General features: G+C 43.9%; 2 protein-coding genes across 3 annotated transcripts; both read left to right on the plus strand.

The window, feature by feature from the left end:
• Nucleotides 1-7,643: 7,643 nt before the first annotated feature.
• On the plus strand, nucleotides 7,644-12,493 carry MRGBP (MRG domain binding protein). The gene is made up of 5 exons (XM_056507675.1): nucleotides 7,644-7,961; nucleotides 8,816-8,937; nucleotides 9,477-9,558; nucleotides 10,052-10,129; nucleotides 11,167-12,493. The coding sequence occupies exons 1-5, from the start codon at nucleotides 7,739-7,741 to the stop codon at nucleotides 11,355-11,357; spliced, it is 696 nt and encodes a 231-aa protein (XP_056363650.1). The 5' UTR covers nucleotides 7,644-7,738; the 3' UTR covers nucleotides 11,358-12,493.
• A 1,168-nt stretch (nucleotides 12,494-13,661) lies between these two features.
• Nucleotides 13,662-24,321, plus strand: OGFR (opioid growth factor receptor). Of its 2 annotated transcripts, XM_056507697.1 has the most exons (9): nucleotides 13,689-13,966; nucleotides 15,812-15,865; nucleotides 17,662-17,709; nucleotides 18,383-18,445; nucleotides 18,733-18,814; nucleotides 19,143-19,221; nucleotides 19,665-19,731; nucleotides 19,959-20,107; nucleotides 20,897-24,321. In XM_056507697.1, exons 1-9 carry the CDS (start codon nucleotides 13,784-13,786, stop codon nucleotides 22,248-22,250), a joined length of 2,079 nt encoding a protein of 692 aa, XP_056363672.1. In that variant the 5' UTR covers nucleotides 13,689-13,783; the 3' UTR covers nucleotides 22,251-24,321. The 2 variants fall into 2 exon arrangements, with proteins under 2 accessions (XP_056363673.1, XP_056363672.1); XM_056507698.1 differs by lacking the exon at nucleotides 15,812-15,865 and having other exon boundaries at nucleotides 13,662-13,966.
• The last annotated feature ends 84 nt before the right edge of the window (nucleotides 24,322-24,405 follow it).

The raw sequence follows: 24,405 nt of genomic DNA on the forward strand, positions 1-24,405 counted from the left end.
GCTTCTAATGGGGGATTAAAAAAAAAAAAGCTTTTGAAAGTCAGATACTTGTGATTGAATAACTGCTATCACAGGTCTGCAAGTGAACCTTGGGCCTAATTTAGTCTCTCTGAAGTTACTGCAAAAATAAATTTTCATTTTTAAGGTTTTGGTATCTCATAAGCAGCCAAGAAAGCTTGAAAAAGAGCTGTGTTCTGAAAGACTTGGAGTTAGCTCTGAGGTACAGTAAGTTTGGCAAATATAAATTAGATGTTGAATTCTCCTTCACATATATTCAGTCCCTAAAATACAAAGTGCACAGAGACATGGGAGTTAACAAAAAATCCCTCAATGAGGATAGTCATTAACAAATGTACTGATTTTGTGTGAATGAAGGGTCAGCTTTGTCTCTGCCCCATCCAGCCACAACAACATTCCTTGGCAAATGGGAATGTAAAAGTGTGAGTAACTCAGATCTCCTCAGAGATGGTTTTAAGAATGGGAGAAGAGCAAGAGAGATTTGATTTCTGCTGCAGGGACTGGAGGATGAGTCAGGAGCACCAGGATGTGTAGGTGGGATCCAAAGTCCTGTGTGCAAGATCAGCCTCATCCCTCATCTCCCTGTTACAGCCTGTGAAGAGAGTTTGTGAGTTTTTAAAAGCATGACCCTCAACACACACAATAAAATCAAATAGGTATTTTCTTTCTAAGTGTCTCACATAGATAAATGGTGAAATTATCTATTATGAAAGATACTGGGGCCTTCCTACCTTTCAGAAAATGCCTTACATTTAATACTTTACTTCTGATATTTTCTCAAGGAGCATAAAACCAGCATGAAGGCTGAGGCAATTGAGAAATCCTGAATAGGAGGAGAAGCTCTGTCACTTTGCAAAAAGCTTCCAGCCACAGCTTGCTGGGAAAAGCTGTGTATTATGCTCCCAGGCTCTGTCCCTAACATGATTATGCAAAGTAGATGATAGTAAAAGTGCTGCCCTGCCATCACTTACATTTGCTCTCTTCAATTTGACATAATTTTCATTGAATTTAGGTCCATCAGGTCTATAGAGTCATGTGAAAATGAGATCCTTATTCAAAGCAATTGATGCAGTTGAAGAAATGGGAAGTGTTAAGACTTCTATCTATTATGCTGAGGGGGGAAAATTATCCCCAAAATGCACGGAGATAAAATCTATTCAAATGTGCAAGTTTTAAGTTACTCCCATTCTGGGGGAAAAAAAAAATATCAAAAATTTAAAACAATTTAAAGAAGGAAATCTGGTAATCACAGCTGTCCTCAGAACACTTGAACATATGTGCTCAGGTGGGAATTATGATGTGTGTGCAACATTGCTAACAGACCTGACCCAGCAAAGGCTGCATTCCCACAGGAATCTCAAGTTGGAGTTTGGAGTGAATGCTCCAAACTTCAAACATCAACTCTGGGGTAGAGGCTACTGAGCAAAATAAACAAGGGCTAAAGCAGGACCAGTCATTTAAAGGCAGACCTTGATCCCAGCAAAGCAGCAGAGCACATTGGCCAAGCCAGCCTGTGTGAATCCACTACAAATTCCTGCAGCTCCAGAGTGTAATGAGGTGCTGCTCTGAGTGGGAAACTGCAGAAAGTGCTAATTAATTAATTAATTAGAATTCTGGATGCAGTAGAACTGCTGATCCAGTGGGCAGGTTTGTGCAATTAAGTCTCTCATAAAGATATCATACATATTTGCCAAACTTCTTAAGCAATCCCTCATTGGCACCATTGGCTTTTCCATCAAATTATGGCACCCCATTACAGTTGATAAAATCCCTGAGTTTTGCCACACAGGCTCCAATGCACTGAAATAAAGTTCTGCCTGCTGAATCAGAAAGCAGGAAGTAGCCAAGTGTATCAATCCATAACAAAAACAATTGCACACTCTACCTTGGTAATATTGTTAGCTGTATCTGTGCCTTTTACAGGAACAGATTGATATATATATAGATTTTTTTTAGCATATTTTTATATAGTGATGTCAGTCACGACAGTGTTGTCTACAGCCTTTCTTTAAACCTGTTTATTTACTTGAGGGTTTTTTTTTGCTCCTGAGACACCCTAGGCAGGCACATGGTAAAAACTGACATTTTTTTGGCTATGAAGATGGAAACACTTCAGATCTAACCCAAATACTTTAAATTACTGATACAGTTATTTTGGCTTTTTTTTTTTTTTTTTTTTTTTTTTTTTTTTTTTTTTTTTTTTGTCTGTGTTGTTTTAGAAGGAATAACTGGCTTTGCAACATGTGCTGTAAATTACAGAAAAAAAAAAAAAAAGAGGCCTGAAAAATAATAACCAATTGTCCCGTCTCCTCTTACAGGTATCTCCTAAACAACCAAATAGACAGAAAACAACACATTCTATAGAGAACTCTACCTTCACTGACATAAATGGATTTTTTCCCTTTGATTCACACTTAGGCATAAAACTACTTTTTTTTTTTTTTTTTTTTTTTTTTTCCCCAGTCAGTCTGGTAGAGTGTCATTAAAGATAGTGGTGGAGTCATTGAAAATAATGAAGGACAAAACTCAGAGACTTCAGGCAACACCAGGCAAAGTTGCTCCTGATCCAGGGCTGCATCTGCCTGGTTAAAGGCAAAGTGACCCAGGTTAAGAACATCTCCCATCAATGGGACCGCTGAAAATATACTGGTGATTTCTAAGGATCCAATTTCTTCTCAAGGTGATCGACAGTGAGGAATTTGGTTCAACAGATACAACTCCAGGATGAGATGTATTGGTTTATCAAGCATTCCCTACTGTGAGTAATTATACACTTTGCACCTTGAGGAAAGACAGAATTACACAGTTCTGTTTTGCTTCTGTAAATCAAATGAAAATTTAGAATCAAACCAGAAATGTTTATAAAACAAAACAGGAGATGGGACAGGACTAATTTCCATGGCCACTGAGAAAAAAAGGTCCAGTTAGTAGAACTCTACAGACCCTTGTTTCAGAGACACATTGACTCTAGAGACCTATTTCTACAAATAGGCTGGTTCTACTGATTTATCATCATTGAAAGCCAAATTTCAAGCGGGCTTGTTCCCTCCACAGCTTTCTGTGCTGTTTTCTGTGCAGCACTGCCTGCCTGGCTGTGCCTGCAGTTTGTTCCTTTTGCCCCTGCTTCAGATCCATCTCGGGAAACAACTTTAGGCATCACCCACACATCATAGCCTAAGGGATGATGCTGCTGAAAGGTGCTTGTGAATACCATTAGTAAAAATGAAATGCCAAAAATAAGGGCCCTGAGAGGATCTCCCAGACCCCTGAGCAGCTCTGTGTGTGCTTGAAGGAGCACACGTGCTTCATGAAAATCTGCTGCCACCCTCTGCCACAGCGAAAGCTGAGTGTGCTGTCGTTCTAATGTCAGCCAGGCAGGGTTAGAGCTTCCCTGCTTCCCTTCTGAAGATCCTTTCTGCTCATGCTGGTTCTATTTTACAAACTAGTAGTTGTAGTTTGAAAAATAAATTTATTAAATGCCCCCAAGAAGAAAGGGATGAGTTGAGCAATCTTAATCGCAATGCTGAAACTGTCAGGAAGGGAATTCCTTTTGGATCTGTCCTGAGCAGCTGGGCTGACAGGACTTTAGCTTGGCTGACACTTAGGCACTGTCAGTAAAAATCATCTTTAGTAAAACATGCTCTGATGTTGGCTTGGCTAGCCAAGGACTCAGGAATTGATCCTTGTGCTCACCTTGAGCTTGTTCATTATAAATCCACTGGTTAATCTTTATTAATCTCTCTGTAAGCCTGGGGTATGATGGATTTGTTAAAATGAAAAATCAGTAAGATGGCTTTTCCTTCTCCAATCCCCTCTGCACTGGGATATTTTAAAGCACAACAGCAGCAGTAACAAACCCCTCTGTGCATGCTCAGAGATAATTATTTGCATTGTTTGCAGCTACTTTTCCAAGGTTTGCCATCTGATGCCCACCTAAAATGAAGCCTCTCTCCACTGGGAGAACGAGCACAACTGATCACAAGGGAAAAATTCAGTTTGAGAACATATGTCAGAGCAGAGCAGATTCCCTGTCTGACAGCTGCTGCCCTCAGCCTTGCTGCTTCACCCTTATTTTGATTTAAATTCCCTATTTTGCACCTGTAAGAAGCTGTGCAGGGCAGATCCTGAGAGTGAATTTTCCATTCAGTCCTTGTTTAAAATAAAATAAAACCAAATACACCTTTAAGCAAAGGAAAAAGGTGATTAACTAGAAGAGAAAAAGCAAAGCTGCTCTAAAGGGCCTTGTGAAAAGACTAACAACAAACATTTTTATCTTTGTGGTTCTTCCTTCTTTACAGGTTTAATGGGGAGAAAACCATCCTCATATCAAACTACCTTTACTTATTTATTAAAAGATATGCTAAATAAACAAGCTCCAAGTTTTGGACAATTCCCTGGCCAGCTCTGTTAAACCAAAACTTCCCACAGATTTCACACTGAAAAAAACCCCAAATTTTGAAAGCTAAAGCTTACAAATCACATGAAAACTCTTCTCTTCAGGAGGTCCTTGTAAGTCACAAAAGATATTTTATTCAGAAATACTGGAATGTGCCAAGTTACTGAAATTACTTATTTGTAGGAGGATTTATGGACCTGAGAGTAATTTGGTGCAGGAAGAGGATCCAGAAAAATGTCTTTCTGCATGTACTTCTCACCTATGTAAGAAAAATCCTGTTAGATTCTATATCAAAGATGTTCTAAATCCCCAGCAAAGGTTAAATGGCTGGGTTTAATGCAAAAGTAGGCAGATGATACTCTTTTACAAATGTTCATGAGGCACACCAAAAATCACAGGATTTGGAATGAAATTTTTTGCTTTGTTAAGGGCACTAGCACATGGTGTTCTAAAATAATGACAGAAATAGTTGTAGCCATATTGCTTATCCCAGAAATCCAACACTTCTAGGGAGAATGCCAAATGCCAGGCGGATTTCTCAGTTGTTGCAAAGTCTTAGGAAATTACTGATCATCTTCTGGGGAGGAAACACTGATCCAGCCAAGGGCTCAGCACCCTTAGGTGACACAACAACCAGCCAGGTTTTTAAGGCTCAAAGCAGCCTAAAGAGTAGGAAGAAAAATTAATAAAATCATGCATGTCTTACACAGTCCATATCTGCTTAAACCCAAAAGTTGGATTGAAAGTTGAACTAGAGAAGTGTAAATTTTTCTGAAAAATCTGTTTGGCTACTGAAAAAAAAAAATCAAAACAGTCAAATTTAATGAGGGAAAAATTAAACGCTGGTCAAGATCCAGGTGGAGATTGTACATGGCATTATTATAGGCTCCCATATGTTTCCTAGAGGCATTGAACGTGACAAGGGAATTTAGACATGGGGAAATGTAATTATTTGTGATAAAATAGCACCCAGTTTATGCACATACTGCTCCTGTTGCATTAACATTATTCTACTGAATTGAATTATTTTCAGATGCTTTTGTGTTTTCAGAGGTAGACACATGTTTTTTTAATATTCTGTTTCACATGTTACTTTTTTTAGCCGTAAGAACTTAGTGACACAAAAATTTCTGTCTGAGTTGACACAGTTATTCCCTCTTGATGTCTTTAAGTAGCAGCATAATGTGACAGATGACAGTGCTGAAACTCAGTGTCTCACACAGGCTTAAAAATAAGTTATTCCTGCAAAACTTTGAAAACTATTCAACAGGGGAACGATTTTTATACTCTGAAATTTATTTGCTATTGTTTCTCTCCTCATTTTTCTATGCCTAGAAAACATGTATGAAAACAGGGATTTAGTTGTTCAGGAACTCATTTCCTCCTGCTGTGCAGCCATCACAGGAAATCATGAACCTTTCTCTCAGTAGCAGCAGCAGCATGGATCAAATATACACTGAGAGATTAAACAGGGCTGAGATTTAGGGCTGGGTTTAACTGCAAAAACATGAGGAGCTGTGTTTGAGATTGGCAAAGTCCTGCTGGCAGGTGATTTTGGCTCAAAATGAGGAAATCAGTGTGAAGTCTGAGCTGTGTGAAGGCAGGTCCAGCACAGCCAGGACACAGATTACAGCAGTGACAGCAGGCAGAAGGAAAATTTCTGAGATTCCTGTAGTCTTGGGGCAGAGAAGTTGTGCCAGCAAGATCTCTTGTCACTCTGGAGCTCTCAGAGAAAGCTGCTCCTGGAGAACTTCAACAGCATCAAAGCCAGACTGGAGTCACAGGATTCCTTCCATTCCAAGAGGCCACTGGAAAAGAGAATTTGTACCCAGGCATCCACACCACCAAACTTCCCAAGGCTTCACACATGAGGTTTTGGGTTTAAGTCCTTTCAAATGTTTATTTAATGTTACATTAACCTGTTTGTGGTATTAATTACATTAAACTCAAAACAATAATATGAGTCAGCTCTTTGAGTATGAACAAGTACAGAAAGTTCAATTTCAGAAAATTGCATCTTTCTCTTCCTGCTTTTTATTATCTGGATAATTTGTATTAAAATAATGTCTCAGCTTGTGTTTGCCCCCACCACTTTATTATTCACTCAGAACACTCATTCCTTGCATATGATGTGATCATTATTTGCTGTTGAAATACTTCTAATGTCACAAAATAGATTAAATCTTCAAGTGAGGAGTGAGCAATTGGAAAACCCTATCACCTAAGCAACAGCAGTCCTATTCCATGCCTGTGTCTAATTATACCTAACAAGGCAAAAACCCCTCATCTCCGAGGGAATGATACATTCTCTTTCTTCCCAAACAGATTTTTTTTTTTTACATCTTAAATGATGGGCAAAGCTGGTAGGTTCTGCATTTTGTAACCAAGCCAGGCACACTTATTTGTCAAGCATCAATGCCAGGTTGGTATTTGATATAAAACGATCGTGTTGTGACAAGAGGGCTTGGGACATCCATCTTTCCACTGTGCCAGCTCAGAGTCAGACAAGGACAGGCCGTGAGGGCAAACTGAACCGGCCAAGAGGGAAAGCACTGGGGTGGCCGAGGCTTCCTGGACCCTCAGCCCCGCAGTGACCCCCAGTGCGGCCACCCCAGGACGGGGATCCCAAAATGCCGAGGAGAGCCCTGCGGGCTGCCAGCGTTCTCCGGCCCGAGCCACCCTGAAACATGACCGCGGTCCTTGAGGCTCTGCCCACAGCCCCAGAGGGCACTTCCAGGGGCCCGCAGGACTTTCCCCAGATGCTCCCCAAGCTGTTCACAGTGATCCTGAACGCTCTCCCCACAGCTCCGCGAGGCTGCCCCGGGCAGTGCCGCGGCCTCGACCTCTGCCCCGGCCTGGTGCCGCTGCTCAGCCCCCGCCTCAGGCGCTGCGAGCGCGGGGCGGCCCCGTCCGGCGGCCCCGCCCGGAGCCGCGGGCCCCTCCGAGCCTCCCCCGGCCCGGCCCGACCCCGCCCGGAGCCGCGGGCCCCTCCGAGCCTCCCCCGGCCCGGCCCGGCCCCGCCCGGAGCCGCGGGCCCCTCCGAGCCTCCCCCGGCCCGGCCCGGCCCCGCCCGGAGCCGCGGGCCCCTCCGAGCCTCCCCCGGCCCGGCCCGGCCCGGCCCCTCCGAGCCTCCCGCGGCCCGGCCCGGCCCCGCCCGGAGCCGCAGGCCCCTCCGAGCCTCCCCCGGCCCGGCCCGGCCCCGCCCGGAGCCGCAGGCCCCGCCGAGCCTCCCCCGGCCCGGCCCGGCCCCTCCGAGCCTCCCTCGGCCCGGCCCGTGCCCGGCTCCCGGCCGGCAGGAGCCGCTGCGGGCGCGGCGCGGCGGGGATGAGCGAGGCGGAGGGCGGCTCGGCCGCCGCCGTGGAGAAACCGGCGCTGCCCGCGGCCGGGCCCGGGGCGGCCGCGGCGGTCGCTGCCGCTGTTGCAGCCGCGGCGGCGGCGGCGGCGGGCGGGCCGGAGCCCGGCGCGCCGGCGGAGGAGGCGGCAGTGGTGTGGAGCCCGGAGGTGGAGGTGTGCCTGTTCCACGCCATGCTGGGCCACAAGCCCGTAGGTGAGCGCGGCCTGCGGGAGCGGCGGGGCCGGGCGGGGGCTCTGGGGCGGCTCCAGCCCCTCCGCAGCCGGGCCGAGACCGCGGGGCCGCGGCGGGGCCTGTGGGAGGGAGGGAGCGCCGGGCCCGGCCGGGCCCCGCAGCCGCCCCGGGAGCGGCTGCCCTGTGCCTCCGCCGCTGCACAGAGCGGGCACAGCGAGCACAGGGAGCCTAGGCAGGGTCATTGCACAGACACGGCACAGCTCTGTGTCCAGGCCTTCTGCAGTACCCCCAGTGAGGGAGGCTCCGCCGGCTCTCTGGGCAGTGCGTTCCTGTGCTCGAAGTTCTTCCTCGTATTCAGGGGGAGCTTCCTGTGCATCATTTTGTGCTCACCACCGAGCAGAGCCTGGATCCATCCTCTTGGCACCTCCCTTTAGATATTCATAAACATTGTTGAGGTGCGCTCTTCAATATCTCTTCTGGAGGCCGAACAGGCCCGGCTCCCTCCACTTTTTGTTGTCAGAGAGATACTCCAGTTCCTTCATCTCTTGCCCTCAGTGGACCCTCACCAGGAGCTCTGTGTCTCGTACTCAGGAGCCCAGAACTGGACACAGCATTCCCTATACTTTGCTCGGGATGTTTCTCACGCAGCCTCTCTAAAAGCTCTGGTTGTGTGTTAGAATTACCCTCAGCTCCCTAAAGAATAACACCTGCAGTGCAGGGTGAAAGATCAGCCTGCCCAGCTGCCAGCTGTCCCTCCTATAATGTATGGATTCCTTGTAACAAATTTATTAAGTAAATTAATTAATTTCTTTATATCTCGAAATACCATGAATAAAACTGATAGCAGCATTAATTGCACTGGGTTCTTCCCCCAGGTGTGAATCGCCATTTCCACATGATTTGTATCCGGGATAAATTCAGCCAGAATATCGGACGGCAGATCTCATCCAAAGTGATCTGGGACCATCTGAGCACCATGTATGATATGCAGGCTCTTGTGAGTATAAAGGGTTGGTGCTGCCAAATGGTTTCATGGAGTTCAGCAATTTTGACAGGCCAGAATCACCGGGCCTGTTGTACTTTTCATGGTACTTAGGTGTCAATCCAGTGAGTTGATGGGGTTTTCCCTAAATAAAACTAGATTAGGTAGTAGACAATAAAACCTGCTGTGGCTTGTGAGGGTTTTTTGGGGTTTTTTTGATAGTGTGTTCTGACTTTGCTTATTAAAGTTGCCTAAATGTTGATCCAGAAAATGTTTAGATACATGCATAAGTGTCAAATAAGAAAGTTACAGTGTGTTTACATAAGAATTTGCTATGCTTGAGTTCCAAAAATGATCTCAAATGATCATGAGTTATGATCTCAGGTATCCTGATCTCGGTATTCAGAAGCCTCCTGATTCTCTAATATCTGAAGTGTCTTGTTAAAAATTATTTAGCTCCTAATTGCATGTAGAATAGAACTGGAGATTGCATGTTAAAATTCAAATTAAAGTCTTTACCAGTCACTCACAGAGATCCTTCTTTTCTTTCTAAGCATGAATCTGAGATTCTTCCATTCCCTAATATAGAGAAGAATTTTGCTCTTCCTGACGAAATGATTCAAGAAGTGAGAGAAGGTGAGATGAGATTGCTGTCTGATTCTTGGTTGCTTTAATCTCATCCCAGAATCTTTAACAAAACTCCCCCAGAAAAGCACGATTGTCAAATTTAATAGAAATGTGCAGGAGTTGAACAGAAATATCAGGTTGACCAGTGAGAGCTGGATTTTGTAATTTAGCTGATGTGTATTATCCAAAGTAGGAACTAGGAAGTTCAAGCACCTGCCAAAGGACTTCTTGGGATATTTTAAACTTCAGTGGAATGCTTTTCAATTACTAGGTATACTAAACTTTACACTAAAAATTCAATGTAAATTCTTAGCACAGATAAGACATTGCAATATTTGCCTGTTTACCATTTCACTTTCTCATGTTAATAATAATTTCTTGACACTGAATTACTGCTGAATGTTGAATGGAATATTTGCAAATAAGCAGAGGCTACTGATCCAGAAAAAATCCACATGGTTCTTTAAAACCATCTAACCATTGCTAACAATCCTTTCTGTAGGAAAAGTAATGATGGAAGAAGAAGTGAAAGAGGAAATTTTAAAAGAAGAGATGGAAACGCATGCAGGTCCTGAAGAAGGTAATTTTGTAACTCTCTACTGTGTAATACGAGATTAAAAACCAACTGTAATTGAGAAATTAATGTTAAAATGTAAATCCAAATGCAGTGTACTTTGTGATTTGTACTCAGACTTAGCCTGTGCTCATGCTAAGAACTTGATTAATTTAAGAGTGCACAGAGTAAGCAGCTGCTTATTGAAAAGATTTCTTCTTTGCTCCTAATTTCATCTGTACAAAGTTGTATAGCTTTGAAAATTTTTTGCTTTAATATGTACTTGACAAACCTCTGGGAGTCTGAAGGAATCTGAGGATTTCTGGAAGAAAGCTGAGTGATTTTTTTGAATTAAATGCTCTGTGTTGGGAACTTTGTAATCGTGGGGGAAATAGGACCTATAAATCAAAAGAGATTGTAAAATTGCATGCTGAAATGAGAAGATGGGCAGAGTGTTTATTTTATTTTATTCTCATTACCTTGCTGCTTTTAAATAAAAGGCTTGTTTTCCTAACACTTTGCTGTAGAACAAGTCAAATGTAAACAGTAGAGATCCTGCTATTTATCTTAACAGACCAAGCCAACTGCTAACTATATAATTTCATCATATTTATATCACTGAATAAGTGGTGTTTAAAGACTGTAATAAAAGATCTAAAATGTATTTTAAAATATATTAAATTTTTGGGTGTTCAGTTTTAAAATTATCTATGGTACCAAATGCAATGACTGCTGCTGATTATAAATTCCATAGATTGGTCCTATGTTTCTGTAAGTGTTCCTTTAAATTATTTTAATATTAAGTGCTGTTTAATTCCACTTAATGAGTTTGATTTTTAGCTTGTCAAAATATATGCCTGTCTTTAAAGCAAATAATAAAAGCAAGATGTGCCTTTCTGAGAGATTTTTCCTTTAGAAGTGAAAATAAGACTTAAATGATGGACAAATATGCTGAGAGTCGATTGTTTTGAGACGTTTTATGGAATATAAAGAAGTTTGATATCACTCTTGTTTGCCTATGTGTATGACTCTGATCTGGAATCATTACTTTGGTCCTATTTCAGTTTTTGCACCCTCTGGAAGTTTAGCAAAAACAACTGAAAAGCCAAGCAGCAAAGAGAAAGAGAAAACTTCATCAGATCCTGGATCCAAAGAAGGGTCTGATAAGAGGAAGCGCAACAGAGTCACCGAGAAGGTTCTAAATGCCAACAGCAACCCCTCGAGTCCCAGCGCCGCCAAACGACGCAGGACGTAGAGCTGGGAGCAGTGAAAAACTCTGGGATGGGAGGAGGGAGCAGGAAAAACGAGGAGCAGCACAGTCACTGCATAAACTCTGGGAGGAAGCAAAAGCTACCTGAGCCAGTATTTGAGGAATCAGCGCATTGGCTTTGTCTCTCCTGGGGTGTGCAGTGAGGAGCCGCCTCCCCGGGGTGTGGGGAGGGTGGGGTGACAGTGCCAGGGCTGCATTTCAAACCAGTAACACACTCTGTGTCAGCACAGCTCGTGGAGAGAGTGCCCCATGGGGCAAAGGGCCTTGGAGCATCCAAAGCAGAGGTGGTTTCTGTAAACGTGGGGTTGTTCTTCTGCCTTTGCTGTCTGTGACTATTACAGACCATCTGTGGGTAATGTTTGGCCATTTCCCTTCCATTTGTATCAAATGTCTCAATTTGTTGGTTCAGTAAAACTTAAATTCTTCTAAATGCAGATAACCACTGCATTTGAAGTGTTCTGTCATTCTCTTTGCTGGAGGAACCTCATTTCACCTTTTTTGATGGAACATTTTTTAACCACAAGTAAAGTGAAAATTATAATGCCCCTAGCCCAAATAATGAGTAAGTGTCCTAAATAAAAGATCTGGTGATGACACATGGTTTTATAAGGGATCAGCTGAGCTGTGCATGAACGTGGAGGTGTTGCTTCATCCATTTGTAATACAGTAGTGTATGACAGTGGGGTTTGTACTTAATTATTTATTTTTTTAAAGCAGTTTTAGTAGATGTGAATGAAATTGGTTTTCCAAAATGTTCATTTTGTTCTACAACTGAAGAATCTTGCTGACATTGTAATGCTTATCTTTTATATGCTAGAACATTGAGATTTGGTGAAGTTCCTATTTTTGTGTTGTCAAAAGATGGATCGCAGTCAACAAACACCTGTTAAATGGTGAATGAAGCAGGCTGAAATGGTACTGAATTTGTTTCTTTATATTAACTATCAGTTAATAAAAAGAAGAATTAGTTCTTCATTTCTCAATATTGCCTTCAAGGTGAGGCACTAGGAGTCTTCTCATTTTTTTGGTTTTATTCTAGGTACATAGCCACGTTCTTGTCTGCCTAATTTGCTTCTCTTGTTTTATACAAAAAATAAATTTGACTTGTTTTTATTTTACTATATGGCAGTTGTTGTGTGACTTGATTAAAATCTGGCCCAACTTATTTTGAAAGTAATTTAGCATTAAAGTGCCAGTTACTTTATCACGATTTACACAGCTTTTGGCCATAAAGTGCAGATTTTGTAACTCTCAAGTCTCACATCCCTGTGAGCAAATCCTCATCCATGGGATTCTAATCAAAAATTTTTGCTCTGCCAATGGACTGTTTATAGAACTTGAAGTAGAAATATGTTGACAATAGTGTGTACTGGTGCAACCACTCATCACCAACCTGGTAGCAAGGAAAATCCACTTGGGGATTTCTCTGTCAATCCAGCAACACAGATTTTATAGGAATTGTTTGGATGTGCAGTTTGGTATCACCATATGTAAAAACTTCAACTGCTCCCAGCAGAGCTGCTCGTTGATCCCCTTTGCTTTCAGAGTGCTGTCTCTTTGGGAATGCTGTTCTTTTATCCCTTTTCCTAAACAAGACTAGGGATGCTGCTCTTTTATCCCTTTTGCCGGACAAGGCTGGGAAGGACGTTCTTTTACCCCTTCTTTGGGAGCGCCGTTCCTTTATCCGTTCTTTGGGAACGCCGTTCCTTTATCCCTCCTTTGGGAACGCCGTTCCTTTACCCGTTCTTTGGGAACGCCATTCCTTTATCCCTCCTTTGGGAACGCCGTTCTTTTATCCCTCCTTTGGGAACGCCGTTCCTTTATCCGTTCTTTGGGAACGCCGTTCCTTTATCCGTTCTTTGGGAACGCCGTTCCCTTATCCCTGCTTTGGGAACGCCGTTCCCTTATCCGTTCTTTGGGAACGCCGTTCCTTTATCCCTCCTTTGGGAACGCCGTTCCTTTATCCGTTCTTTGGGAACGCCGTTCCTTTATCCCTCCTTTGGGAACGCCGTTCCTTTATCCGTTCTTTGGGAACGCCGTTCCTTTATCCGTCCTTTGGGAACGCCGTTCCTTTATCCGTCCTTTGGGAACGCCGTTCCTTTATCCCTCCTTTGGGAACGCCGTTCCTTTACCCCTCCTTTGGGAACGCCGTTCCTTTATCCCTCCTTTGGGAACGCCGTTCCTTTATCCCTTCCCGGGATCCGCGGGCGCGGTGCGGGCGGGCGCAGGGCGCGCGCGGGCGGCGGCCAATGGGGCGCGGCGGCGCAGGGAAGGGGGCGGGGCGCGGCCGCGCTTCCGTCCCGCCGTTCCCCCCCACACGTGCCCGGGCTTTGTGCGCTCGGGCGGGCGGAAGGGCCGCCCCGCCGCCACAGCCCCGCTCCCTTTCGCTTTCCCTTTCTCTTCACCTCCCCATGGCGGCCTGGCCCAGCCAGGAGGACGAGGCGGAGGACGAGGCGAACCTCTGGAAATACGACTCCACCTGGGAGGGGGAGGAGGAGGACGATGAAGAGGAGGAGGATGGCGGCGGAGGCGAGCCGGAGCGAGCGGAGGCGGCGGAGGAGCAGGGCCGGGCGCGGAGCTGCTGGCACCGCCAGGTGCGTGTGGGGGGCACGGAGCGGAGCGGAGCCAGGTGCGTGTGGGGGGCACGGGCACGGAGCGGAGCCTGCGGGGCTGCTGCACAGCCAGGTGTGTGTGGGGGGCACGGAGCGGAGCCAGGTGCGTGTGGGGGGCACGGGATCAGAGCGGAGCCTGCGGAGCTGCTGCACAGCCTGTTGCGTGTGGGGGGCACGGGCACAGAGCGGAGCCGGCGGGGCAGGACGCCGTGAGGAGTCCCGTCCCGTCCCGTCCCGTCCCCGTCCCGTCGCAGCCCCTGTGCCCGGCCCCGCTGCCGGAGCCCTTCCCCAGCCGCCCCCGCCCGTTCTCCCGTGCGGAGCCGCCGCTCGGGGCGGGCTCGGACCGGGGCAGGCCCCGCGGCCCTCGGGGCATCCTCAGCTCGGAGTTTGCCCTCGTCTTGAGAAAGCAAATCCCCCGGGAGGTGGGGGCTTACAGGGATGCTGTCATTTCATTACTCCTCAAGGTCCATTACGTTGCCATGAGCTGGGTTTTAGTTTGTCTTCCCCAATAATGTGGGTACGTTATCCCATAAATACAGGTTCTGTGCTGAGTGTGGCACCTGCCTGTTCACCACTGCTGATGGCTACTGGATTTGACATTATGACATTGATGTTCTTTTAGGTTTTTGGTTGGTATCCTCAGCTTTGCATGGTGGCCTTCCCTAGGCTCTTTCATGCTGCAATAAAAATCCATTACATAACATCTGCTCAATTTTAAAAATTAGCTGTAACTCTTTATTTCTCGTAGACACCTTTTGTTTCTTAGGGAGCCTGTGTAGAGCAATTTGGAAAACCAAAAAATGGTTTGTTTTAAAAACTAGAGGTACCTGTGCAGTTTTGAGCAAGGTGCTGCAAAGCACAAGCACTTATGTCGGGTGCCTTAAAATAATGTTTATTTAAAATAAAAGGAATTTGTTAGTCTTATCTGAGCTTTCTGTTTATAGCATCAGTGTTTTTCAGTTTGATATTGGGTATCAGTGATTTCTTCTCCAGCATTGCTTTGGTAAATACAACTTTTTCCTTTTCAGTACTTCCTATGTCGGGCAAAACACATACAGTCCTTTAACTCCTCCCCTTCTGGGAAAGGGAAACCACCCCTTCACTTCGAGTTTCGTTTCAGCATCTCATCCTTATTTTTAGAAGATAAATGAGCAGATAAAGCTTTCTAATGAATGTACTTTTAAAAGATACTCATATTAAGCTTTCTTTTTTGCTTAATAAGCATTAAAATATAGAAATAACCACTTTTGAAAGAGAAATAAATTCTCTGTGTGCATAAATCCAGGAAAGGCCAATGGTATTTTGGGTGGAGTAGCTATAATTCTGAAGGGAAGGGGCAGAGATTTCCTTTGAAGTTTTTTTGCATCATATGAATGCACCCTATCAACTTTTGTACATGGCTGGAGTTCACAAGCTTTAATAACTCCAGAACATTCCCATTGTTCTGTTTAAATGTGCTTGTTCTTCAGGTTCTTTCTTTTTCCTTAGAGCAGCTCTGGATGGTGACAGCTGTAAAAGCAAGGACCATTTTTTCACTCCAGTGAGTGGACTTTTCCAGCTTTGCCTTATGGAGGAGGATGTTACAGCCCCTGGAATATTATTCTGCATTTTAAAATAGGAGCTCTTCCTTCAGTGATGAATGTGTAGTCACCTCTGTCTGACAGTGCCCAAAAAATTGTAAGGGCACTGAGAATGAATGCACAAAGAAGCAGTAAATCTTTTGCTAGCCATTTATGCCTTTGCAGCCTGTCAAAGGCATGGATCAATTTCCCTAACTTGTTCCTACTTCTGCTTATTTTACACTAATTCTCATTTTTCTCCCCTCAGCTTGAATGGTTTTCTTTATTCGTGAAGCAGCTAATGTCTTTCTTTGGTATTGAGGTTAGAGTTTTTTATTGTTATTTGCACTATGCACTTTCAAAACAAACTTAAAATTCTGCTTCTGTCTTTGCATTTCACTTGTGTCTCTGCTGGTGTTCACGGCCTGAAGTTCCTGCAGGTGTGTCTTTCCAGCTCTTCTGCATTTCAGTGCCTGCAGCTTCTATAAGTGAGCTTTGAAAATTTTGGGGGTTGTGTTCATTTTAAGAAGTTCCCTCTGAGACTGCTTTAACACCTGCAGTTCATGATCAGCTGTTTTAATAGCATGGTCCTGCCTTGTAAATCTCCATCAACAAAAAGTTTCAATCACTCTTTTGGACTCTCATCTTTCTTGCTCCTGTGCCTCGTTCAAAATCCACATCCCTTTTGGATACAGCAGTTTTCCAGCTGATTTCTCAGCCAGATCCTCTTTCTGTCACCCTCTCCTGGCTGTGTTCTCTGCTTCCCTTGCTCTTCCCACAGCAGTGCACATTCTGCCTGGTGTGATACAGGTTTGGAGCATCAAACCCACTTAGTTTTGCTGTGAGACAAAAAAGGTGTTTGATTTCTACTGGGAAGCTTCAGCCTTGCTGTTTAGTTTGTGTTTCTTACCTGGAAAGAAAGGCTTTAAGTTGGAAGTTTGTAGAGACCCAGAAACAACACCTGCTTGGAGGAGCAAAGCTGAGTTTTGCCCTCTTTACTTCCCCATCTTATTCTCTGGATTGCTGTGCTCCAGATTGCCTTTTCCCTGGATCTGGCTTCCTTCTGGACAAGACTTTAACAGCCTCTTACATTATGGCATTGCATCTGTATCTGTATCAGCAATGACTCTTCAGCAAACCAGTTCTTTTTCTAAGTGGGACTCAGTCTGCTGTTCTCCTGTCCCACCTGGCTGTGTTCAAGGACGTTACTTTAAAACCTTAAATGTGAAGAATTTCTGGGGTTATTTGGTAATTGGCAACAAAATTGTCTTAATGCCACGTAACTCTCATCAGGGCAACTGATTGGGTGACTTCATTACAGCAAGGTGCTACTAATGCTGACCAATTCCTGCCTTAGTAATTAATGAACTAGTGATCAGTGTTTTATTTCTCTCTGTGCATGTGATGTTAAGAAATATCAGATGAGATTATGAAGTAATTTGAGGGAGTTTTTGCTGCTTCTTTCTTCTAAATTTCTTTTAATGCTTGTTTTGCAAGACTGCACATCTTGCCCTCATTTCCCAACTTCCCTGTTCTCTCTGTGAGCTGGCATTGAACCCTCTGCCTGTGCCCTCTTTGGGTGCCCTGTATTCATGAGCAGTCTTGTTTCTTTTGGTGGTTCTCAATGCACACAACACTGTAAAATGCTGTCGTGGTTTGGGATAAAATGGTTCAGCACTTAGCAAGATTAAACCTGTCTGTGTTGCTTGTGAAGTGTAACAAAATCCCTTATCATTGAAGTAATCAAATGTATAAATAAATATGTATATATTTCAGTTAAAATGCACTTTAAACTAAGTCATACTTGCAGCTTCTATTTTCATGAAATGAAGCTGTTCTTTGTGAATTCTGTCTAAATGTGACACTTGGAATAAATCTAGCACATCTGTGATGAGAACCTGGTGCCTGTTCATGTGGCACCACAGGTTTTTCTCTGTAGCAATTTGAATTATGCATAAAATACAGTGAATTCAGCTGCAACTAGGTATATCTGTCACTTGGCAACTAATAGGGATCCTGTGAGTCACTGCTGTGGGTATTCTCATTTTGTATCTATTTCTTATTTTCTGAGTGAAGTTTGGTTTCAAAATGTTCCAACTAAATGCTTTATATTTGCAGGATCAAATCTCAAATTCCTCGCTGATGTCGTCTTGGAGGGGTTTTCAGGTAGGCTTGACATAAAATTTGGTTACATGGAAAGATGAGTAATAATGAAGATTGTGATTGGAAGAGAAGTCAAATAAAATAAATATGTAATGTGCCCATGTGAGGTTCTGTTGCTATCCACTATCTAAGTCAGCAAAGCTGATCTTAAGCACAAAGCAAAGATGAAGAAAGTTTCTATTTCAGCAAGGTCTGCAGGGAATGAGAATCTTGAAATCAAGGAATATTATACTAAATTCTACAATTTTAAGGTCTAGCCTCTGCCTTCACTTGGGTTTATAGCAACTCAGAGACATGTCATGTTCTAAAACCTTTGATTTAAAGAAAAACAATGAAGTATTTGGGATCTCCAGCTTGTTCTCATAATTTCCTTTGGCAAGTCCAAGTGGGATAAAATAAATACATAAAACATAAAAGCCTTGATTAATAAGATGAGAAGGAAAAAGGAGTATTTTGGTTACAGGAGATGGTTTTAGCTTCTCTTGGTTTAAATTAGTCTTCAGGAATGCAGAGACATGACTACAGCACCAGTCTGGTTGGTTTTTGGGGTGCCAGGAGTGCAGTGTGCAGGGGAACCTGTGAGAGGTGCTGAATTCAGTCAGGGCATTATTTTGTTTTGTTTTATTTTGCAGAAGATGATTTTATTCTGAATCTCTGCTCTGTCTCTTCTCTCCAGTGCAGCGGGAGGCGCAACTGGACTGCGGCGAGAGACCTGCAGAGATACAGAAACCATTACCCAGTACGTGCTCTGGGGCTCCTCTCCACTTCTGCCTTCAGGAGCACTTCTAGATTTGGGAGCCTTTTGTCTTTGCATTTACAGCTCAGCACCTTCCAAGGATTCATTTGTGAGGGGGAAGGGATGATGTGCGTGTGGGTGCATCAAGAACAAGGTGCTACTTTTCCTGAAGCACGTTTTGAAGATGTAGCTTGAAATGTGCAGGGGATGTGAGGGAAAGCAAGAAGTGTTGGAGTGATTACTGCCTTTTAAAAGGTTGCTGCTTGTTCATTTCTTGTTCTCATCTCCAGGATTTGAAAGAAACAGAGAATGAGGAAGAAGAGATGAGGAACTTAAGCTTTTATAAAAATGAGATTGCTTTTGTGCCCCACGGTGAGTACCTTGAGTGGTGGCTGTTTGATGCCATCTGCTGCAGCTGGTTGTTGAAAGATTAGTTTCATCCATAAAAACTAAACCAACCAACCAACCAAAACTACAACCCAAACCAAACAAAAACTCACCAAGAATGTCCATTTTAAAATGTTCTGCTCTATTTTCCATAATACTCTGGTGAAGGTATTTTTCTGGCTGATTGTCTGGTTGGAGAAGCTAATGCCTGTGTGTAAATATCTGGGTCTGGGTAGGGAGCTGTGTGGAGTGACTGACTGGCTAACTTTAATTTTAATTTGATGTCATTTCTTGCCTGACCTTTTCCTTGCAGGTGTGTTTATTGAAACTCTGCTTTCATCTTGGGGGGACAAATATGAAACACTGGAAGAAAACCATTCTTACATACAATGGTAAATTATCTGCATGAACACAGTGCCTCTAGTTGTGCCTCTTTTAAGTGTCAGGTGGATGTGTGTCCTTGATTTCACACAAGACCCAGAATTAGTTAATTTAGTTAATTGAGTTACATTCCTCAGGAAGCAAAGCACTGGAACTCCTGAAAATACAGGTTTCCAGTGCAGCTGTTGCAATAGATCTCAGCCATTTGTGGTCTTGGAGCACAAATTTAAGACAGAGAGATTCACATAAGCAAAGTTTTTTGTTCTTGGTGTAGACAATACTTTTATGGGAGGGATTTATGGAAAATTACTTCTGTGTCCATAAGGATGAGAATTCTCCAAGAGATGCCTGTGGTATCACAAGTTTTGGGATCTTTCTTTGGTTCTAACAAGTTGGGTACCCCAGGTTGGATGTCATCTTTGCTCATCTGGCCTGAAAATTTCTTTTCCTTCAGGCTGTTCCCTTTACGTGAACGTGGCATGAACTTCTGTGCCAAGCCACTCACCTGTCAAGAAATCCAGGTATTTGTTTTAATCTTTTGTCTCTTTTCTTTGAGATTGAAGTATGTTAGGATTTCCCCTAGATACCTTATATTTGAAGTTCACAGTGAAGCATTTGCTTGTCTTGTGTCAGCAAACAAGATGCTTAGTGATACAATCAACTCTGGTTTAGAATTCAGGTGCCACCTAATCTGGTGCAGGTAATTAGGGAGTTGCACCTTTTAATAATTGCTGTGTCTTGTGTTTAGGCCTTTAGGAAGTCCAAGGAAGTTATGGACAGGTTTATCCGTGCTTACAAGCTCATGCTGGGGTTTTATGGAATCAACCTGGTCAATGAAGAAACTGGAGAACTTGAGAGAGCAGAGAATTGGCGTGAACGATTTGAAAACTTGAACAGGTGAGTGTGTTGATGCTGTTGAGCAATTACTGCAGCCAGGCATTTCTTTGAAGGGGAAAATAATTTCAGTGCCTAGGAAATTCTCAGCCATTGAGGAATGGATACTTCTGGTGATGTTATTAGTGAAAGTATTTTTAACTTTATTCTGTTAAATTACAAAATAGAAGTCTTTCCATATTGTTCCCTGATTGTTTATGAAGCATCTCCTAATGTGTGTAAAATGCTTTGAGTCCTTGTTTGAAACGTGCTCTGCAATGGTCTGGTTCTATATTAATGCAGGTTTTGTGGAGTAAGTAATGACCCTTCCTGGTGATACTAACCTCTTGAAAGGAGTGGGCATAATCACAAAAGAAAAAACAGCTTGAAATCTGTCAGCTGTTAGAAAGGAAGAACCAGTGTTGTCTAGCTTAAGTCCTGAGGTTTTGGCAGCATCCTTTCATGCCTGTATTCTCAATACCACAGGCTTACCCTATAGTGTCTCTGTCAGGGGCAGGACTTGTGTGTCTGTCCCAGCATGGTGGTTTTTATCTACTGGTGGCTTATTCAGAAAGCCAAAACCTTTCCAAGCAGCTGAGATGATGAATCCTGTCAGCCTGGGGAGAGTTAGAAAGGAGCTGCTGAAGGCAAACAGCAGCAATGATGCTTAAGCCCACCTGTGCTTCCATTTGCATTGTCAAATAGTCTTTAATGGCTCACAGTCAAATGATAAAACATTTTGCAGATGCCCCAGAGGTTCACAGTGACTTGTAAGACTTTCCCTTGACAGCTTTGCTTACCTGTTTCCTTCAGGTTCAGCCACAACAATTTGAGGATTACTCGCATCCTGAAGTGCCTGGGGGAGATGGGATATGAAGACTATCAAGTGCACTTGGTGAAGTTTTTCCTCACAGAAACTCTTGTCGAGGAGACATTACCAAATGTCAAGAGAAGTGCCTTGGATTACTTCCTGTTCACTGTCAGAAGCAAAGAGAAGAGGAGAGAACTCGTCCACTACGCTTGGCAACACTTCAAACCTCAGAGCAGCTTTGTGTGGGGGCCTCGTGACAAACTCCAAAAGTACAGACCCTGCTCTGCCAAGCCACAGCTGCTCCAAAGGCCTGAGGATAAACAGGACGCTCCATGTCAAAAATGTGGTGATTCTGTGGAGAAGGATCAGAGCCAGTCTCTAGAGGTGGAACAGAAAGCTGGAGATGCTGAGAAGTTGCAGCCTGAAATGTGTGATGAACATGTAGAGGAGAAGATAAGCAAATGTGTTTTGAAGGTAGGAGATGATGAAGAGGAGAAAGAAGCCTCATTTGCCCAGCTGGAGGAAAAGGATTTAAAAAGTGAAGCTGAAGAAGGGCAGGGTGCTGCAGAGAATGACTGCACAAAGGAGAGCAAGAAGAGAAAACTGAATGCAAGTTTGGCAGATGCTAAAGGGGATGGATCATTGAAAAACTCTGCTGATATTGAAAACATTTCCCATAATCTGGGAGAGTGTGCAATTGATGCAGAGATCCCCTCCTCTGACCCAGTCTCCCAGGCAGAAGAGAATCAGGAAGCACTGAGGGAAGATGACTCAAGCACCAAAGATCCAGTGGCACCAGAGACCACGGATGCAGCTGTGAAACGCAGGAAAGTTGATAAAAAATCATTGAGAGGCAAACCAGTCAACTTGGCCATAAACCTGAGCATGGGGCCCTCAGCCTCTGGTGCCAAGGCAAATCCATCTGCTGCTAATGGTGAGGCTGGAAAAGAAAATGACAGTGAGGAAAATGCAGCTGTGGAAGTGCCAAGTGAGAAGGGGGGTGGTGTTGGTGATGCAGATGGTGGGGAGCTGAGATCCCCCAGGACTGGCTGCACCACTCCAGTCAAGGATGGCTGCAAGTCAGGTGGAGATCAAGACTCTGCAGGGGGTGATCAGCACCACTGCAACAGCAAACTCCTGGGGGATAAAGGTGAACTAGATGGGCTAGGACAGCAGGAAAAGGCAGGTGAAAAAGGACAAGCAGAAGACACAGATAAGAAGCAAGCTCCAGAGAGTCATGAGCAGAGTGTGACACCCACTTGTCCTGAAGAAAACAGTGCTGAGGTCCCACCAGAAAAAGGTGAAGGCTCTGGGGATGCAGCAGAGCCTGGTGGAGAGCAGGGAGCAGCAGAGTGAGAGCAGCACGGCGAGCGCCCGAGCCAGCGGAGATGGCACTGCCCTGGCTGCTGGGAGCCAGCTTTGCTGGCTTGGAGAACTCAATAAACTTCCTTTGGGATGATCCAGCTGGCCCCTGTCTCACTTTCACTCTTCCATGGGTTTTTTCATCATCTAGTAAACTCACTGAGATCCAGCTCTAAAGAGGAAGACTTTTCATTTATTCATCGTCATGGACAGGCCGTGTCCTGTTCCTGGGGTTTCTGTGATGTTCAGGGCTATCTTGGAGGAACGGGGATTTTTGCACTTTGCTTTGATTCTGGTTATGTCCCTACTGGAAGAGAAGAGGAAAACTGATCTGTCTCCTTGTTTGAATTACTTAACTATTTATTAAAGACATGATTTTTAATGTAAGACAGCATGACCTAATTTGCCAGGCCTTTCTACTACTGTGTGATTTTGTTTTTTGTGAAAGGCTGTACCTTACCAGGAGTTTTTTTCCTGGCAAAAGTGCTGTTTCTCTAAAAGAGATGAGTATATGGATTTCACATGATGTCAGTGTAGTTGCCTCTCCTCTGGTAAGGAAAATAGGTTTGGCTTTAGACTGGGATAAAAACTGTAGCCAAAATGTGTCTCTGACCAGTAGGAACCTTTGTGTAGAGATTCTGTTCTCTTGAGGTGCAAAGTGCTGAGTAATTATTTCTCTTTATCCCCACAGAGGTTGCTTTGTAGTTCTTTTTAGAGTTAAGGCTACAAATTGCCTACTGAGAGTTTAAGAGACAAAGCTCCCAAGTTTTGCATAAAACTGTTTAGAGCTGCTCTTCCCCAGGTTTACCCACCACTTCTAGACCCTTTATAGTCTTCCACAGATTTTTGTGTCCATGACTGTTTCAAAGGCCCTCATCTCTCAGTTGCCAAAACAGCACAAATATTTCCCAGTGCATTTTTTTCAGCCTTTGCTGGTAATTTGCAGTGGTCTGAAGGAGCCCTTTCCTGCAGGCCCATGGCATGAGGTTTGATGTGTCAGATCCAACTCATTTCCTACTTAGGGCAGGGTTGCTTTGCCTTTAATGTCAGCTAGTTCCAGTGCAGCATGTCTGGAAACCACTGGGCTTTGTGGGGCAGTTAATTGAAATGTTAATTGGAGAGGCTATGCTTGTCTGGTTCATTTATTTCCAGCCCTCAAGAATTCACTTTCAGACCTTGCCAGCTCTTTGCCTGCCTTAGTGTTCCTGACCTCCCTGTCAGCTGCTCTGCCACACTTACACGATATTCCACCAAGTCTGAAGGAGCATTAAAACAGTTTAGCACCTTCACTCCTGAGAATTTGCAACAGAGGATCTGTTTCATGAAACAGAAGAAATTGTTTCCAGCAGCCTGAAGGTCTGGACTTTGCTCAGGTTGTTTGGGTTGATTTTGAGGTTCTTTGGTGCTGTTTGGTTTGTGCAGGAGATGGCCAGAGAGCACATGCAGCAGCTTGTGCAATGTCAATGTTTTTTTTTCTCTGCCACAGCTCTTGAGTTTTATCTTTCAATGAATTTGAGGGGTGATTTACCTTCCCAGACTGTAGGTTCTCATCCAGCATGCCACATGTGTGTGGGAATAAAAGTCTGCAAGCTTAACATCTGATGTTCATGGTCTCTGAAAAAAGGCTTTAATGTTTTTAAAATACTTCTTTCTTCATAAGAACAGATGGGTTAAATAGCTGATAAAAACACACTTAACTACAGGTATAAATACTTGAAGATGTTGAGTGAGAATTCTTTCCTAACAGATTCCTAAGAATTATTAATTGTGGCTTTTGTACAGATTTATAGTCATTTTCTTATTTAATGAGATTTTCATTGTGAATATGTGCTCAGTTGGGGCATAGATCCTCTATCTTGTTATAGTGGGGTTTGTTTTTGTGTTTAATGGGATTTCACTGTGAGCCTCAGCCTGGAGTGAGTGCTCAAACCAAGCCCTTCCCTGTCCTGCCAGGTTTAGTTTTGGCTGTAGGTGTGTGTGGTGAGTTCACAAGGTGTTTCCAAGCACTCAGACTGTATCACAGAGTGTTATGTTAATTCCCCTATTAAAGCATGACTTTAATGCATATCAGTTTCCACTTACATTTTTTCATCTTTGATGGTAAGATATGACCATGTACTTACCCACACCCTGGAGCCATGAGCTGTTG

Source organism: Oenanthe melanoleuca, chromosome 20, assembly GCF_029582105.1.
Source record: "Oenanthe melanoleuca isolate GR-GAL-2019-014 chromosome 20, OMel1.0, whole genome shotgun sequence".
Classification (NCBI taxonomy): Eukaryota; Metazoa; Chordata; class Aves; order Passeriformes; family Muscicapidae; genus Oenanthe; species Oenanthe melanoleuca.

Bases quoted from the DNA above. Each gene is read 5' to 3' on its own strand.
- MRGBP (XM_056507675.1), top strand. From the start codon at position 7,739: ATGAGCGAGGCGGAGGGCGGCTCGGCCGCCGCCGTGGAGAAACCGGCG. The intron at 9,559-10,051 runs GTGAGATGAGAT...TCCTTTCTGTAG, and splicing joins GATTCAAGAAGTGAGAGAAG to GAAAAGTAATGATGGAAGAA. The intron at 10,130-11,166 runs GTAATTTTGTAA...GTCCTATTTCAG, and splicing joins GCATGCAGGTCCTGAAGAAG to TTTTTGCACCCTCTGGAAGT.
- OGFR (XM_056507697.1), top strand. From the start codon at position 13,784: ATGGCGGCCTGGCCCAGCCAGGAGGACGAGGCGGAGGACGAGGCGAAC. The intron at 18,446-18,732 runs GTACGTGCTCTG...TCTCATCTCCAG, and splicing joins GATACAGAAACCATTACCCA to GATTTGAAAGAAACAGAGAA. The intron at 19,222-19,664 runs GTAAATTATCTG...CTTTTCCTTCAG, and splicing joins AACCATTCTTACATACAATG to GCTGTTCCCTTTACGTGAAC.